General features: G+C 41.9%; 1 protein-coding gene and 1 long non-coding RNA gene across 2 annotated transcripts; both read right to left on the reverse strand.

Moving 5' to 3' along the window:
* Nucleotides 1-735: 735 nt before the first annotated feature.
* LOC139196200 (uncharacterized) lies at nt 736-2,884 on the reverse strand. Its single transcript, XM_070821870.1, has 4 exons — nt 2,725-2,884; nt 1,622-2,400; nt 1,159-1,272; nt 736-1,068 (listed from the first exon to the last, which is right to left on the reverse strand). The coding sequence occupies exons 1-4, from the start codon at nt 2,882-2,884 to the stop codon at nt 736-738; spliced, it is 1,386 nt and encodes a 461-aa protein (XP_070677971.1).
* A 3,621-nt stretch (nt 2,885-6,505) lies between these two features.
* On the reverse strand, nt 6,506-9,399 carry LOC103421156 (uncharacterized). The gene is made up of 3 exons (XR_003773449.2): nt 9,005-9,399; nt 8,711-8,764; nt 6,506-6,930 (listed from the first exon to the last, which is right to left on the reverse strand). It is a non-coding gene; the product is annotated as an uncharacterized lncRNA (long non-coding RNA).
* Between the last annotated feature and the right edge of the window lie 5,526 nt (nt 9,400-14,925).

Here is a 14,925-nt window from a genome sequence, read left to right on the forward strand (position 1 = left end):
AGGCCGAGGCAAGTAATAAAGTGTTGATCGGCATCCTCGAAAAAATAATAAAAGAAAGGCCCGGCATGTGGCATTTGAAGTTGAACGAGGCATTATGGGCATATCGAACATCGCCCCGGTCGACGACTACGACAACCCCGTATGCATTAACCTACGAACACGATGCAATGTTACCAGTCGAGTTAAGCATAAATTCGTTGCGATTAATTGAAAAAAGTACTTTGTTTAGCACCGAATATAATCAGTCCATGAGACAGGAATTAGAAGATTTGGAAGAAGCGCGACTTGACACTTATAATTTACTGGTGGCACAAAAACGGATTGTCGAGCGAGCCTATAATCAAAAGGTGCGTCAGAAAACATTCAGCGAGGGTGAATTGGTTTGGCAAACAGTGTTACCCGTAGGACTAAAAGACCCTAGGTTCGGCAAGTGGTCGCCAAACTGGGAAGGGCCGTTCGTTGTACATAAAGTATACGGAAAAGGGGCGTATCATCTTAAAGACCGGACTGGTGTAGTTCACAGATTACCAATCAATGGGAAGTTTTTGAAGAAATATTATCCGGTGACATGGGAAATGCGGGAATAAAAAACCAGTTCATTAAGATTGATAAGCATGTACAAAATGAGTAAGTCGATCGGTTTACATTCAAATACATTCAAGGTGAAGAAGGTAGAAGAGTGCCGAGCAGGGCCTTTAGCTCCAACCACCGTACCTCGCCCATGATGACCTCGGCCTACCGGTTCTTCTTGTCCATCTTCAACTGCTTGACCCGTTTTGTGTTCGCCGCATACTCGGTCAAACAAGCCTTGCCGCCCGACTCGAAGTCCTTGGCAAGGTCGGAGGCAATGGCCGACAAGCGTTTCGCCAATTTGGCCATTTGACGGTCGAGGTCGGCCAATGAGTCTCCTTTAGCCTTTAAGGCGTCAATCTTTGGATGGAGAGAATCTTGAACGGCCATGGCAGCCTGCAGGTCGTGTTTGGCCCTTAGAGCGCTCTCGAAAATACTGAAGGTTTCTCGAACTCGCTCCAAGACGGTTGACGCCTGAACGACAGCCTCGCCGCTTAGCTAACCGTCGGCTCCAAGGTCATTTAGACACGCACCCAGCAAGTCAAGACCTTTGTGCTCAAGGACTTGCGACGCCGAAAGCGACAAGACCTCTTGCAGCCGAGTCAGAGCAGTTGAATCAGCAGTGTCAGTTGTGGCGGCCGAGGGACCAGCCCTTCCAGTAGTGCTGGACAAAAGAGCTTTGAATTCGACGTCCCACGAAGCCTGCACACACAAATCAGGTTAAGCTCAAAATAAGTCATGAAAAAGATAGCAAGAAAGTTTCGTTTCTTTTAACCTGCCGAGAAGAAACCTCGGCCATGTCTTCAGGATCGTTGCTCGAACCTAAAGAACTCAATGGCCGAGCCCAGTGTCTTAGATTGCTTCTCAGTTCACGCGGCCGATGGGGGTTATCTACGTTCGATGGCCACTGAGGCGGCCATGAAATATAGATAACACCCTTCGGCGCATAGAAGTTTTGATGAAAAGAGTACGCAGGCACCTGACAGTAATTTTCTGGTTTAGAGTTTTATGGCAAGAAAATAATCAAGGAAAGGCGATAGAAGGCACTTACGAAGGCCGAAGTAGCTTCCTGCGGAAGAATGTTGAGGTCCTGGTCTTGAGGATGAATGGGCGTTTCCGCCGTTGCCTCTGGTTCCTCGGCCAGTCGTTTGCCACGGTCGGTCGTGGAAGGGCCGATTGGGACAGCCGCTTCAGACGTAGAATGGACATCCTGGTCCTGTGGAGGAGCGGGTGTTTCGGTCGCCGCTACTGGTTCCTCGGCCGGTCGTTTGCCACGATAGGCCGTGGAAGGGCCGACTGAAACGGCCACCTCAGACCCAGGAAGAGGTTGACGGCGGGGATGAGGGCGACTCGCTACTGGAACTTCGTCGCTCCCCTCGCTCTCTTCTAGAACGACGATCGAAGGTTTTGGATGTGCGGGAGAAGTCTTCTCGATCGCAGGGACTGCCTTTTCTAGGACAGGCGTAGCCCCGACCGATGGAGCTACAACTGGTGCACCGACCCCAGAAACAGGCCGTGCTTGGACTGTTTTTACGGTCGGAGTTGGCTGTTTCTCGACCAAGGCTTGGCCGATGGTGAGAGAAGAGGAAACACTGGGAGTCATCGCTCCCGTAGTTTGACTGGAGATGACGTGGATCTCCCGTGCTCCTTTCTTTGCCAGCTTTTTGACCCGCTTGGCAGGCCGAGGGGCTTCGATGGTCGGCTTGGCCTCTTGACGAGGTCGTTTGCTCGGCAAGACAGGCACAACGGTTTTAGCCCTCTTCGAGGCAACCGATTTTTTCTCAGCCGCAGCTGCGGCGACCACTTCCACTTTCTTCAAGGACCGGCTACCTGGGGAAGCAAAAGCAAATCAGCAAAGCAAATCAATAGTTCAAAATTGAAAGAAAAAGGTAGAAATAAACCATTACCTTGGGTTTGGGGGCAGAAGCCTTCTTAGGACGACCACCGAAGAGTTTGGCAAGAACAGTGTCAACCGGAACACCAAAGAACTGTTGGGTATATTCTTGCCACCAAGCACCGAAGGTATCGGTGTAAAAAGTTTCTAGAGTGGCCGGTCGAAGGCGGAATTTCTGGCACCGCTCCTGGAACTCTTTTTTTACGTCACTGCATTCCTTCTCGGAAGAACCAGTTTCGCGTCTATGGCTTAGGACGAACCGAGAGGAGAGAAGAGGGACCGGGCAACCTTGGAGGTAGCCAAGCTGCCGAGCGAGGAAGTTGGGATGATACACTTCCCAACTCGCTCGGCGGTCCTCACAGCCAAGAGGAAGGTCATGGGCAAGCACGAAGGACCCCCAGGATTGACGAAGGTCGGCATCTTCGTCCACGCCCCATGCTGACGTAGGAAGTCTGATCGACGAAGGGTATTCTCGACGACGACAAATCAAGAATTCGTCATCAGAAAGGTCGTCGAGAGCGAAAAAGTATCTGAACACTTCTTCAGCTTGGTGGGGGGGATTGGCCGAAGAGCCAGTTGGGGGCCGAGCGCTTCCTTGGGCGAGAAATCGGCCATCGTTGGCTGAAGAGGGGCAAAATAGACCTGCAGCCAGAGTTGGAAGACCCAGAAGGGCCCATTCTGCTGCGGATCGACCTTGTCTAGAGTGACTTCGGCCAAGCAGCGTAGGAGATGTGCGAGAATGGCCGGGCTGAGTGCCAAAGTGTGACCGCTAGCTAAAGCTTCGGCCATTGGCATATTCTCGACCAGACACTTATTAGATTTGGTACAACAAATAAATTTGTTGTACCAATAGAAGAGGAAAGCCTCGTGCTCCCCTTCTCACAGAGCCTCATCTCCTCGACCGGCAAAATGGAGATAGAGGGTGTTATAGTTGAAGAAGTTCTTGTGAAGCTCGTGGACCTCTTCCTTAGAGGGTGTTTGGCTATCACCGCTCAGCGTCTCAAGGGCCTGCTTGTCGAAAAGCACCTTCAAATTGAGGTTCAACGGGTACCCAGGGAGGGCAGCATCAACTGGGATTCCAGTTGGGGAAGTCCCCAAGATGGCAGGGAGGTCGAGGATGGTGGGGCCAATGGGGCCGAGAGGGAGAACCATGGTGTTAGTAGCTAAACACCAGAAACATGAGGCCTCCAGGAGGAGTTCCTTGTCCAGGATGATATCCATGGACGAGAGGCGAATGGCATCATAAATGCCTAGGGCTTTCCATTGCTCGCCGAAAAGCCTTTCCATTCGTACAACCCAGGCTGCCCAGGCTGTAGTGGTCGAGGGCCAGGAGCCCTGAGGCCTCGCCACCTCCCACTTCGACCATTCAAATCCTTGTAGCAAGGATGACAGACAGTGCTTCTAGAAGAGCCCGATGATGGTTGGCGGCACCGCCGCCTTAAAGAGAAGACCCAAGATTTGGTGAGGGGTACTCATGTCACTCTCAAATCGGATGGTCTTGATTGAACTCCGATCGATGATTTTCTGGCATTGGTCACACTCCTTAGAAAGCTTGGAGATAAAGGAGGCCATGGGGAATGGTTTGACAAGAAAAAAAATTTCTGGGTTTAAAGATTGAGGAACGAAGACTTGGGAAAAAGAACTGCGCTGGAGAACAAGGGCAAGAAATTTTAGAGAGATTTTGAAAGCGTAAAGTATACTGAGGGATTTCAGTATTTATAGGATTTTGGAAGGAAGGGCAATCGTTCGAAATTCAAAACAAAGGGCCAAATCGACCAAAGGAATCGCTGATCATGATGAACATTCAGGATATGCAGTTGAGAAGACCGAGAGTCTCAGGTTTTGGGGGTGCACGATTGCGTGTGATAGCGAGATTAATGGCGGAAGACGTTTCGACGTCTGCACGATGACAAACGGCTCGCGGATTGAGGCAGAGTGGCCATGTTCAGCCATAAGGACATGATGGCATGACGGTTCAGGTAGTCGCACGCCTTAGACGTCATTATTAGGGATTGGCCGTGTTAGAAGACGCCACGTGGCGAGTGGGTTAGCAGGATCAAGATTGTGCAATCGTGCTCAATAAATGCGCCTTAGAAATAGAGCACTAGGGTTCTGAGGATTTCATTTGCTTCTTCAAGGCCGAAACTCGGCCAACGAAATCAGACCAAGGACCTCAGAAGCGAGGGGGCAATATTTGGGCCCAAAATAATAGTTTGGGCCTAAAATAATAGTTTGGGCCGAGTATAGAATCATTCTCGGCCCGGAAGGCCTTGCGACAAGAATGCCATGGATCGTTCAGTACGTGTGCCTCCAAACCTAGGTCGGCTAGGTCATAACGCAAGAAGTCGAGTCCTAGTGCAATGAGGAGTCTCGGCAGGACTAGTAACCCGGAAGCGAATCCGGCTCGGTTAAGGACTAGGTTCACAATCCTAGTGAAAATAGGACTGGTCGAGTTGGTGTTGATCAGGAGGAGAAGACCTAGTCCGATTAGGGTTTTAACTCGGATTCAAAGAGATCCAGTGCTATAAATAGGGGAGGCTGTGCATCATTCAAACCCCTTACAATTCAACACAAAACTGCCATGCGCAAGCTTTCTCAACAACTTTGAGAGTTTTTTTCTTTTCTTTTCTCGCTGACACATCTTCCGTTGGCATCAACAGCACTGTGGAAGCAACCGGTGATATCTTAAGTCGGCATAGATAGCTCTATCATCGTAGAATCAGTCAGTCTCGCAGTATCTTCCGTTAGCATCAACAGCACTGCGGCGAGGACGGTTGGTTACCTATCCAAGTCTCGGTCGAGAAGGATTTCCGGATCCTTATTGATTGAGGTCATCTCATTAGCTTCCTCGGCGAAGTGAGATGTTACAGTATATCGAGCTCGGCGCATTGCACGCCGAGTTATTTTATGATTGGATATTCCCAAGTGGGATTTAGAGTTCGACATTCCGACGGCCGAACCACGTTCACCATTAAAACTTATATTTGCTTTGAGTATTTGTGCCCTTACACTTTGGTGTCGATTCGGCATGAGTTTACTCTGACGAATAACATCACTGTGACTGAATCCGACGACGACGACTCGTGAACTTCGTAAGAATAGTAACCTTGTCTTCAGGTTCGAGAACCCAAGAGGCCGAGACGCGTTCCTTCATCGGTCGCAATCGCAAGACGCAGGGGTCAGCCGCGCACCCAACGCAACATCAACAAATTTACTCCTCGGCCGACGAGTTGGCACGCCCGCATTCACCGAAGGACGTAGTTAGGTTATAGATTACTCGGCCTGCGCGCCACGTAGGCTTGGTAGTTTCTAGGGTCAACAACTAGGTAGACCAAATTTTTAAATCAAATAATGTGTTACTAATAGGAAATAACATGTTAATCAATACTTAGGTAATAATTCAATCGTCCACAATCACATCATTCTGTTTACAAAATTTAATTTAACATTTTGGTTTCCCCAGTATTACCCAAATAAAAATATGAAAAATCTATTATTTGTCAGTTGTATCCTTTTTTTTTTTTTTGTCAAATGATAAATTTTTTAGATTAGATGTTAGATTAGAAAGCCAACGGAGTTTGAACAAATGCCGCGGTGTAAGGACAACACTCATTTTCACCATTGTGATAGAGGGCCACTTGCACTTGCAGTAACCTATTTTTTCATTGAATAACTTGTTTGTTATAATTTGCAAAGCAATAATGTATAAATGGGCTAAATTAGGAAAGAAAGTCAAAGGTTATTAACCACCCAGAATTTAATGGGGGCCAATTAGCTTAAAATGGGGCAAATTTCTATCAGGATTTGCATGATATAGTATGAAGTGGTAGAAGATTAGGAAGCTTGGGGGGCCATAACCGTTGGGGATTTAAATGTGGTTATGTGACAAATGGTAGTGTAGAAATATGACGAAAATATCATTCGAATAGAGGGATTTTTGTGGGGTGACGAAAATATTTCTCAACTACAATTCACTATATATATGAGTGTTCTTTTTCAGGAAATTATATATATCCTTTTACTTGATTGGATAACTAAATATTATTTGGTTGGAATTAAAGAAGTCCATATATTATTTATGATCAAAGAAATATTATATGCTTTGACAAATTAATTGCAAGAGTGAATTTGAATGCAAATTCAAGCGGTGAGATTTCTCAGATAAAATAAAAAAAGTTTCTTTTTCTTCTTTTAGTTTGGCCACTCATTCTTTTTCAGAAATGAAACCTCTCTACGACTGCGATTATCGTAGAGTCCTTTTCTATGGTAACACATTCCTCACCGTTCACTGATTATAAACTATATAATTATACTAACTCAATGAAGTCCATTGTTTCTGATCGAAGAAATGTTATCTTCTGCTAAATGTTAAACACGGCGTCCCCAAAGATGAGATTGATTCTAATTGGTCACGAGTATATTGTAATGACTTTCATGCCCCAGCTGAAAGCAAAACCATCTGCCATCTGCATGATGGAGCCAGAAACATTTTCAATGTGAACAACTTTAAATGATGAAATTAAAGAGAAAATTCAATACAGTGTTATTAATTTATTGTCCAACTACATAATTTTGGGTAATTGGTGTTTAGAACGCTAAAATTGTAAATTATTAGCTAATGAAAAAAATTACATAACGAAGAAGGGTAAGAGAATAGAAAAAGTGAAAAACGTAAGACATGTTGCAGTCCTATTATATTATGAATGTGATTGTGTAAGTTCTAGTAGATCTAGTGATATCTCATATATTCCTATTAAGAGTTGATTACCTATTAAGAGTTGTAATCCTAAAAGTGTAAGGAAGTAACCGTTCCTACTACAATAAATAAAGGCACAATGGGGTGAAATAGAACACACCCACAATTACACATCTCTCTCTTCTCTCTACTATTGCCGCACCTTTCTCTCTTTCTATGGCCTTCATAATTTTTCAATAAATTACAACAAGACAATAATTTATATTTTTTTTCTGAACAAACAATATTTTCTACACTAATGGGAAGGGGTGGCTAAGTCTCACAATAAGCTAGCAATAATGTAGTTCAAATTCTCCTTTGATAAGAATCGAATTTAAGACCTCTCATTTACAAGTGAAAAGGAATACCACGAGATTGTAATACTAAGTGACTAAAATAATTTATATTTTTAATTAGAGCAAATTTTCATCACAAAATTATGGAGCAGCTGCCCTAGCGGACATATGATGCGTCCATGGCCATCTGCCATCACATAGAGACTTAGTTTTATATATTCACCATGTTTACTTTTTATGTATGAAAATAAAAATAAATGAGTATGATTCCTTTCACACATGTACTAACACCTAGTGAATAGAAGAACAATGATTATGAGAAAGAAGCCACTCTCATGTTTATCCCAATAACATACGGGTTGTTTTATCCCATATCTAATCTTTCACCATTTCTTCTAGAGTAAATTATATAGTAGCCTCTCGGGTTTGAAGTCTATTACAACCTCATACAACATCTTTAAAACATTTCACTTTCATACCTCAAGTACTATTTTATTTCAAAATAATACCTCCGTTACATTTTTCATCCATTGATCCGTTAAGTGCTGACGTGGTTGCCAAATGTGTGCCACGTGGTTGCCAAATGTATGCTACGTGGAAAAAATAATAATTTTTTAATTTTAATTTTTTTGAAAAATCTGAATCTTCTTAAAAACAAAAACAAAAAACAAAAGCAAAAGCTGAACCCCTTTCCCCTCCCCCCACACCCACACACAAAAACCCAGAAACTTACACAGCCCCTCTCCTAGACGACCCACCTCACCCCACCTCGCAGAGGCCCTTCCTGTCGCCCCCTCCGCCCCCCCCCCCCTCATCTCCCCCATCTTCATCTTCTTCCCCTGACCCTCGTACCTGCAACCCAGAGAAAAAAAAAAACCCCTCTAAACTTCGATTCTTCTCGCTTAGCCACAAACAATTGTTTCGCGGTCAGACAGAAGCGTGGAGGACTTATCTTCATTCATGGAACTACATCTATTTGACAACACTGTGTATGAACATAATCATTTTATGGTTGTTACTCAGATAAATTAGGCATTAAACTTTTAACACATTTTAAAGTGTCGGTGCAGTTTAACCAAAGCACAATCCAAGATCCCTCACTTTGAACTGGAGATTAAGCCAAAAAAAAAAAAAACAATTACCCACAAGACTTCTACAGACTCGTATTTATGCAAGAAAAATAGAAATTCGAAAGGAAAAAGCTAAATCACTTACATGGGCAGGTGCATGTCCACTGCAAGAATCGCATTGTTGGCCTTGAGGTCATATCTGTGACACAAAAAGCAAACAAAATCAATCCCACCACACCAAATTATGTGTTCTTGTAGCTCACAGTACAGTGAACCAAAGCATAGAGTATAAGCTCATCTACACACTTGAGCTAGAAAGCCCAAATATTGCTTAGGCAATAGATCAAACATCTGGCGGGCAACATAAAGCTTCATGCATCTGAGTTTTGCGCAAAAGAAAGAAAAAAGAGCAAAAAGGGTTTGAGAGAATGCGGCATACTTCTGCAAGAACCCCTCGTCGACGACGGCGGAGATGTCTAGCAGTGGGTTGCCCATCCTCAACAGAATTCCCTCGGACGCCATTGAGAGAGAGAGTTGGAGCTGGAGCTTAAGAAACAATAGCAATTACAAAGATGGAGAAATCAGATCAGATCTATGGAGGTTGGGATTGGGATGGAACCAAATGTGTATGTTTAGTGGGTTAGTGGGGTCTCTCGCAATGAAGTAGGTGGGTTACAGATGAGAGAAGGGAGAAAGGGGGTGGGGGTGAAGAGGAGAAAGAGCTCGGGGAAGGTGGGGGTGGGGTGGGTTTTTGGATGGGAGGGGAGGTGAAGAGAGTGGAGGAGAGGGAGAAGAGGGGTAGGGAGAGGTTGCGGGGGTGGTTCTGCATTTTCTAAGTTTTGGTTTTTTTTTTTTTTTTTTTTTTTTTTAAGAAGATTAAGATTTTTCAAAAAAAAAATTAAAAAATTATTATTTTGCCACGTGGCATACATTTGGCAGCCACATGGCACACATTTAACAGCCACGTCAGCACTTAACGGATCAATGGATGGAAAATGTAACGGATGTATTATTTTGAAATAAAATAATACTTGAGGTATGAAAGTGAAATGTTTTAAAGATGTTGTATGGGGTTGTAATAGATCTCAAACCTGATGGGCTACTATGTAATTTAGCCTTTCTCCTAATTAGGTGGTTAAAATTTTTGAAAATTGAAAGAACCGAAGCTAATAAAATCGAACAAAAAAATCAAACCGAATTTGAAAAATCAAACCGATTCGAAATTGGTTGGTTTGGTTTCTGTTTCAGTGGTTCAAAAATTGAACCGGATCAAATCGATTTAACCTTTAAAACGACGTCGCTTAACTCCAAAATGATGTCGTTTTTTTACCCTATAACCCTAGTTGCTCGCCTGCTCCTCGCTTCTTCTTCCGTACTTCTTCGCTTTGTGTTGCTTTGCTGCAGCCCACCCGCAACACTTCTCTCTCTCTCTATCTCTCTGTCTCTCTTCGACTCTTCAAGTAGAATTTGATCATATCTTTAATTAGCACGATGTTGCTGCAGATTGGACCGTGAGTGGGAAAATAAGAGCACAAGCGTAATGCCTAACAGAGTCGAAGAAAGCCTAGGTCATGGACGGAGTGATATCATTGTGGCAGGGAAGCTGGCAATTAGAAGTTCTAATCCCTCATTTCTCCATGATAGAGTTTTGAGTGAAGGTTTGTCCAACACCGGGGCATTCCCCTTCTCAATTGGGGCTTATAAGGAATTTGTCCTTTAGATTTGTAATGTGGGCTTGCCTAAACTAATACCCTAAGGGTGTGTTTGTTTGGGCTCACTAAGTTTCACTGGACTGGACTGGACTATAGTCCAGTATTTGTTTCGCACGGGAATTAAGTTTAATGGGATTAGCCGGTACTCGCTCCGACTAACCCCTTCGCTAAAAGTTCTTAGCGAGAACCCCAATTCTCACGGGATTGCTAAGCCCTTCTTTGAGAGCGTTGCTCGTTCCTCATTCTTGGTCGTCTTTCTCGTCGGTCCTCCTCCTCGCTGATCCTCCTCGCTCGTCCTACTCCCTCGTCCTGCTCGTCCTCATCTGGTAAATTCCAAATCCGACGACCTATTTCTATGATTTTGTTTTGTAGATTGTGAAATTATTATTGGGTTCTGATCGATTTTGTTGTTTTGGGTTCAAAATCTATGACATTATTAATGGGTTCTGATTGATTCCTCGTATAATCCTTTTATTTATGATATACCTTCTTATAATTTGAAGAAATCAAAATCAGTTATGATTTCAATGTTCGATCTTTTGATCTACCATTATTTTCCATATATTAAGTGAATTCTCTAGCCCCCTTGCCTATTTGGACAGTCTAGTTTGAGATGATATAGTAGTTGATAGCTGTGAGTGCATCAGTCATTTTTAATGTCCACTGGGATTGCAGTTTTGTTGTAGCTTTGTATAATCGTGATACAATATGATGCTTTTACCATTGCCATTGCATTAGTTTCATCTGGTCCCATAGGGTCACAGGGTTAACTTAGTTGTTCGGTTGATGTTTGCGAGAAAATGGTGTTATCCTTGTTGTTCAGAAATAATTTTGAATTTTGATTAGAAAGATTGTCAATTTTTGTGGATAATTTTAGTTTTTTTTCTTCAATTTTATGGTTTTGAGCACAGTATCAGCATCCCTTCCTTTCACCATATAGTATGTACTTGTGGCACAAGAGAAGTACCAAGTATCGTGTAGGTCCTTACCGATGCTTGTTCTCTCAACGAACACAACTATATATATATATATATATATATATATTTGGTGGTGAGGATTTACTTCTATGAGGTATTTCGTTATCTAATTTCTTCAAAGTGGTGGTGTTACTAGGTTTGCCAGATCCTCAGGGATGCAGCCACTAGTTACAACATGATTATAGTTTTCTATTAAGTAGAATCATCATTTCTAGGTGTAGCGCCTTTTTGAGCTTTGATTGTGAAAGAGGAAATTTTCCTCTGTAACTTGTTAGAAATAGTCTAGTTGTGATTGTGACTATGTATTGTATCTAACACTTGTGGCTTTTACTTGTTCGTTCACACCTCATTTTGTTATTTTATTGTGTTGGATTGGCGGTCCATTTTTTACTGGTACCATGCATGTAGAGGCTTCCTTATTGGTAATGTAAGTAGGAATTGGTATGCTATGTTGAGGTTGGAGCTCTTGTCTTGTTTCGTTATGTGTCTAAAATTCGTGAGTGAGTGTGAGATGAGTGAGTGGGTGTGAAATGGTTGGCCATTCATGTCTGATCTTGGTTTTCAACACCTCTAGGCATTTGAACTCAGATTTCTGTCTTTAAGTATATGCATTCTTCAGATGCTTACTTAAAACCAACTTAGTGAAAATGATTCAATGTTAACGGTTGATCTCATTTTCTTTTAAACAGTTTGATTCGAATTTGATTTAAAGAGGAAACAGCGCTTTTGAGCATTTCGTCTCTTGACTTCCTAAGGTTAATTGTTTCTTGTTATCAGACATACTAGAAAGGTCGACATATAAAAGATAAATACAATAAAGGTTAACAACTATTTAGAAACTTTCCCTATATTGGACAATCTCAGTGTTGACTTGTTGTGAAGTGACCTAGAACAAGCCAATGATCGGTACTCTTGTGTTCGCATAGGGTAAGCTTTTGTTTGTGCCTTTTGATCTTGTTAGGAAATAGAAAGGAATTATAAATATGCAAATTAAAAAGGAATAGATTCTATTGAATAAGTTTACAACTAAATGAATCCAAAGCCTTTGCTCTAAAAATATTGTGCTATTGTTGAGACCCCTGCTGATTCTATTGATGGAGTTTCGGTTACATATTTTCACATAAAGCAATATACTTAAGACTAGGACAACATATTGATGGAGTTTACTTCTTTTGATATAGTTGCCTTGTTTCATGCTTACTTCTTTTGTCTAAAGCTTAATTATGATGTCCAGTGGAAGTGTTAAGTTTTCTGGGCATGTGCTTTCACCTTCTATGTATGTAACAGGGACTTTTGTTGGTATACATGGAAATAAGACTCATTAGCATTCCTGAATTTTGTGAGACGGGAGTTGTTGTTGTGTTAAACTTGGGGAATCTTGAATGTCGTACATTCAGTGTGTGTGTATGCAGTATGTGTGCAGTGTGTGTGTGTGCAGTGTGTGTGTGTATGCAGTGTGTGTGTGTGTGCAGTGAGTGTGAGTGTGTGCAGTGTGTGTGTGCAGTGTGTGTGTGTGTGTGCAGTGAGTGTGTGTATGCAGTGTGTGTGTGTGTGCAGTGAGTGTGAGTGTGTGCAGTGAGTGTGAGTGTGTGTGCAGTGTGTATGCAGTGTGTGTGTGTGTGTGCAGTGTGTGTGTGTATGCAGTGTGTGTGTGTGTATGCAGTGTGTGTGTGTGTGTGCAGTGTATATTCTTGCTCCTATATTTGTTACGCATGCTAAATTTTAGTTTTGCTATGTTGATATAATCTTAGAGAAATAAAGAAGCCGATGGATGGAGAAGCAAACATTTTCCACTGTTTGATAGATTTGCATATATATTTGGAAAAGATCGGGCTACGGGTAATGTAGCCGAAACCCCTGCTCAAATGGTGGAGGAACAAAGTCATGATCATGTTGGTGAAAGTGATATTGGAGGTGAAAATTTTGTTTCTTCAATGAACCAACAAAGCCAACAAAGCACCCCATCTGAAAATAGCCAAAGAAAGAGGAAAAGAGCTGTGGGAAGTTCAAGTGATGGAACCGAGGCAATTATCAGTGGACTGAAAGATTTTTATGTTGAAAGTGGGAAGAGGATGCAAATGGTAACTGAAGCTTTAGTTCAAGGTACTGCAGATCATACTGACATAGCTAATGAACTTGAAGAAATGGGTCTCTCTCCTATGGATCAAATTGATGCATTGTCTTTTATTTTGGATAAACCAAAAAATGTGGGAGTGTTCAGGGCAATCAAACCGGAACTCAAGAAAGTGTTCGTCCAAAGGCTTTTAAGCGACAACGCAAGCGGATGAGGATTTTGGCTAATGTTAACATGGATGTATTTTATTAACGTTAACATGGATGTATTTTATTAATCATACAATCTTATGTTATGACTTATAACTTAGCTTTGCACTAGTATTTTGGCTTATGTTAACTAGCCATTTTGTAAATTATAGAGATCTATTTTGGCTAATGTTAACTAATGTTAACTAGGATTTTCTAAATTATGGAGATCTTATGTACTTGTATTTGTTGAAGTTGCATGTATTGGCCACTATTATAGCGCGTTTACTAATCCGTAATCAAATTGAGAGGAATCGGATTGAGGAGGAATTTGATTGAGGAGGAATTGAAATGAGGTGGAATCAGAATCAGATTCTTGTTGAAATTGTTTACTAAAACTGTCTGGAATCGGAATACAATTCCATAAAGCTGTTTACTAATTCAGCAGAATCGGAATATAAACCAGTATGATTACTAAAATGCCCTTGTCCCAAATCAAATATTTTATATACTTTTTTTTAATAAAATTTGATATAGTATATAATAGTAACAAACTGATTTTGCATTGAGTAACAAACTGATTCTGCATGAAGTAACAAATTGATTCTGCATTGAGTAACAAACTGATTCTGCATGAAGTAACAAACTGATTATGCATTGAGTAACAAAATGATTCTGCATGTATTTAGGAGTTACTTTAGATCGATTGAATTTACTCTAGGTCGACTGATAAATAAAATGGGTCGACTGATAAATAGAATGGGTCGATAAATAGAATGGGTCGACTGATAAAGGCAACAGTCAGCCCTTTTACACAGAATTAGTTCAATACATAAGCCGACTGAAGTAATTGGGTCGACTGATAAATAGAATGGGTCGACTGATAAATAGAATGGGTCGACTGATAAAGGCAACAGTCAGCCCTAGTTCAATACATAAGCCGACTGAAGTAATTGGGTCGACTGATAAATAGAATGGGTCGACTGATAAATAGAATGGGTCGACTGATAAAGGCAACAGTCAGCCCTTTTACACATAATCAGTTTAAGTAAAGCATTAACTTTAACATTTCCATCCTAAATTTTTTTTCTGGACTTTTACACTACGACCCCTTGTGGTAAGATTCCTGGCTCCGCCACTGCTTGCAGGTAGAGCAAAATGGAGAGATCGGAATCGTCCTTGCTACTAAGTATTTTAAGCCATATTCTAATTCACAGGAAGATCAAGCTGCAGCAAAGAGACTGTTTGATTTTTATCTAGGATGGTCTGTATAACCACTAATGATAACTTTGAGAAGTCCATTAATTAATTTAATTTCATTAGCAGTTGATTAATATTAGCTTCTTGTTAAATTTGCATTAGGTTTATGGGACCGTTGGTATTTGGAAATTACCCACAAAGCATGAGAG

Source organism: Malus domestica, chromosome 05 (assembly GCF_042453785.1).
Source record: "Malus domestica chromosome 05, GDT2T_hap1".
NCBI lineage: Eukaryota > Viridiplantae > Streptophyta > Magnoliopsida > Rosales > Rosaceae > Malus > Malus domestica.

What these genes read in the sequence shown, in the direction of transcription:
- LOC139196200 (XM_070821870.1), bottom strand. Translation starts at nt 2,884, where the DNA reads ATGCCGACCTTCGTCAATCCTGGGGGTCCTTCGTGCTTGCCCATGACC. An exon ending in AGGAAGCTACTTCGGCCTTC is followed by an intron (nt 1,273 to 1,621) that starts GTAAGTGCCTTC and finishes TTGTGTGTGCAG; the next exon opens with GCTTCGTGGGACGTCGAATT. An exon ending in CTCTGACTCGGCTGCAAGAG is followed by an intron (nt 1,069 to 1,158) that starts GTCTTGTCGCTT and finishes GCCGACGGTTAG; the next exon opens with CTAAGCGGCGAGGCTGTCGT.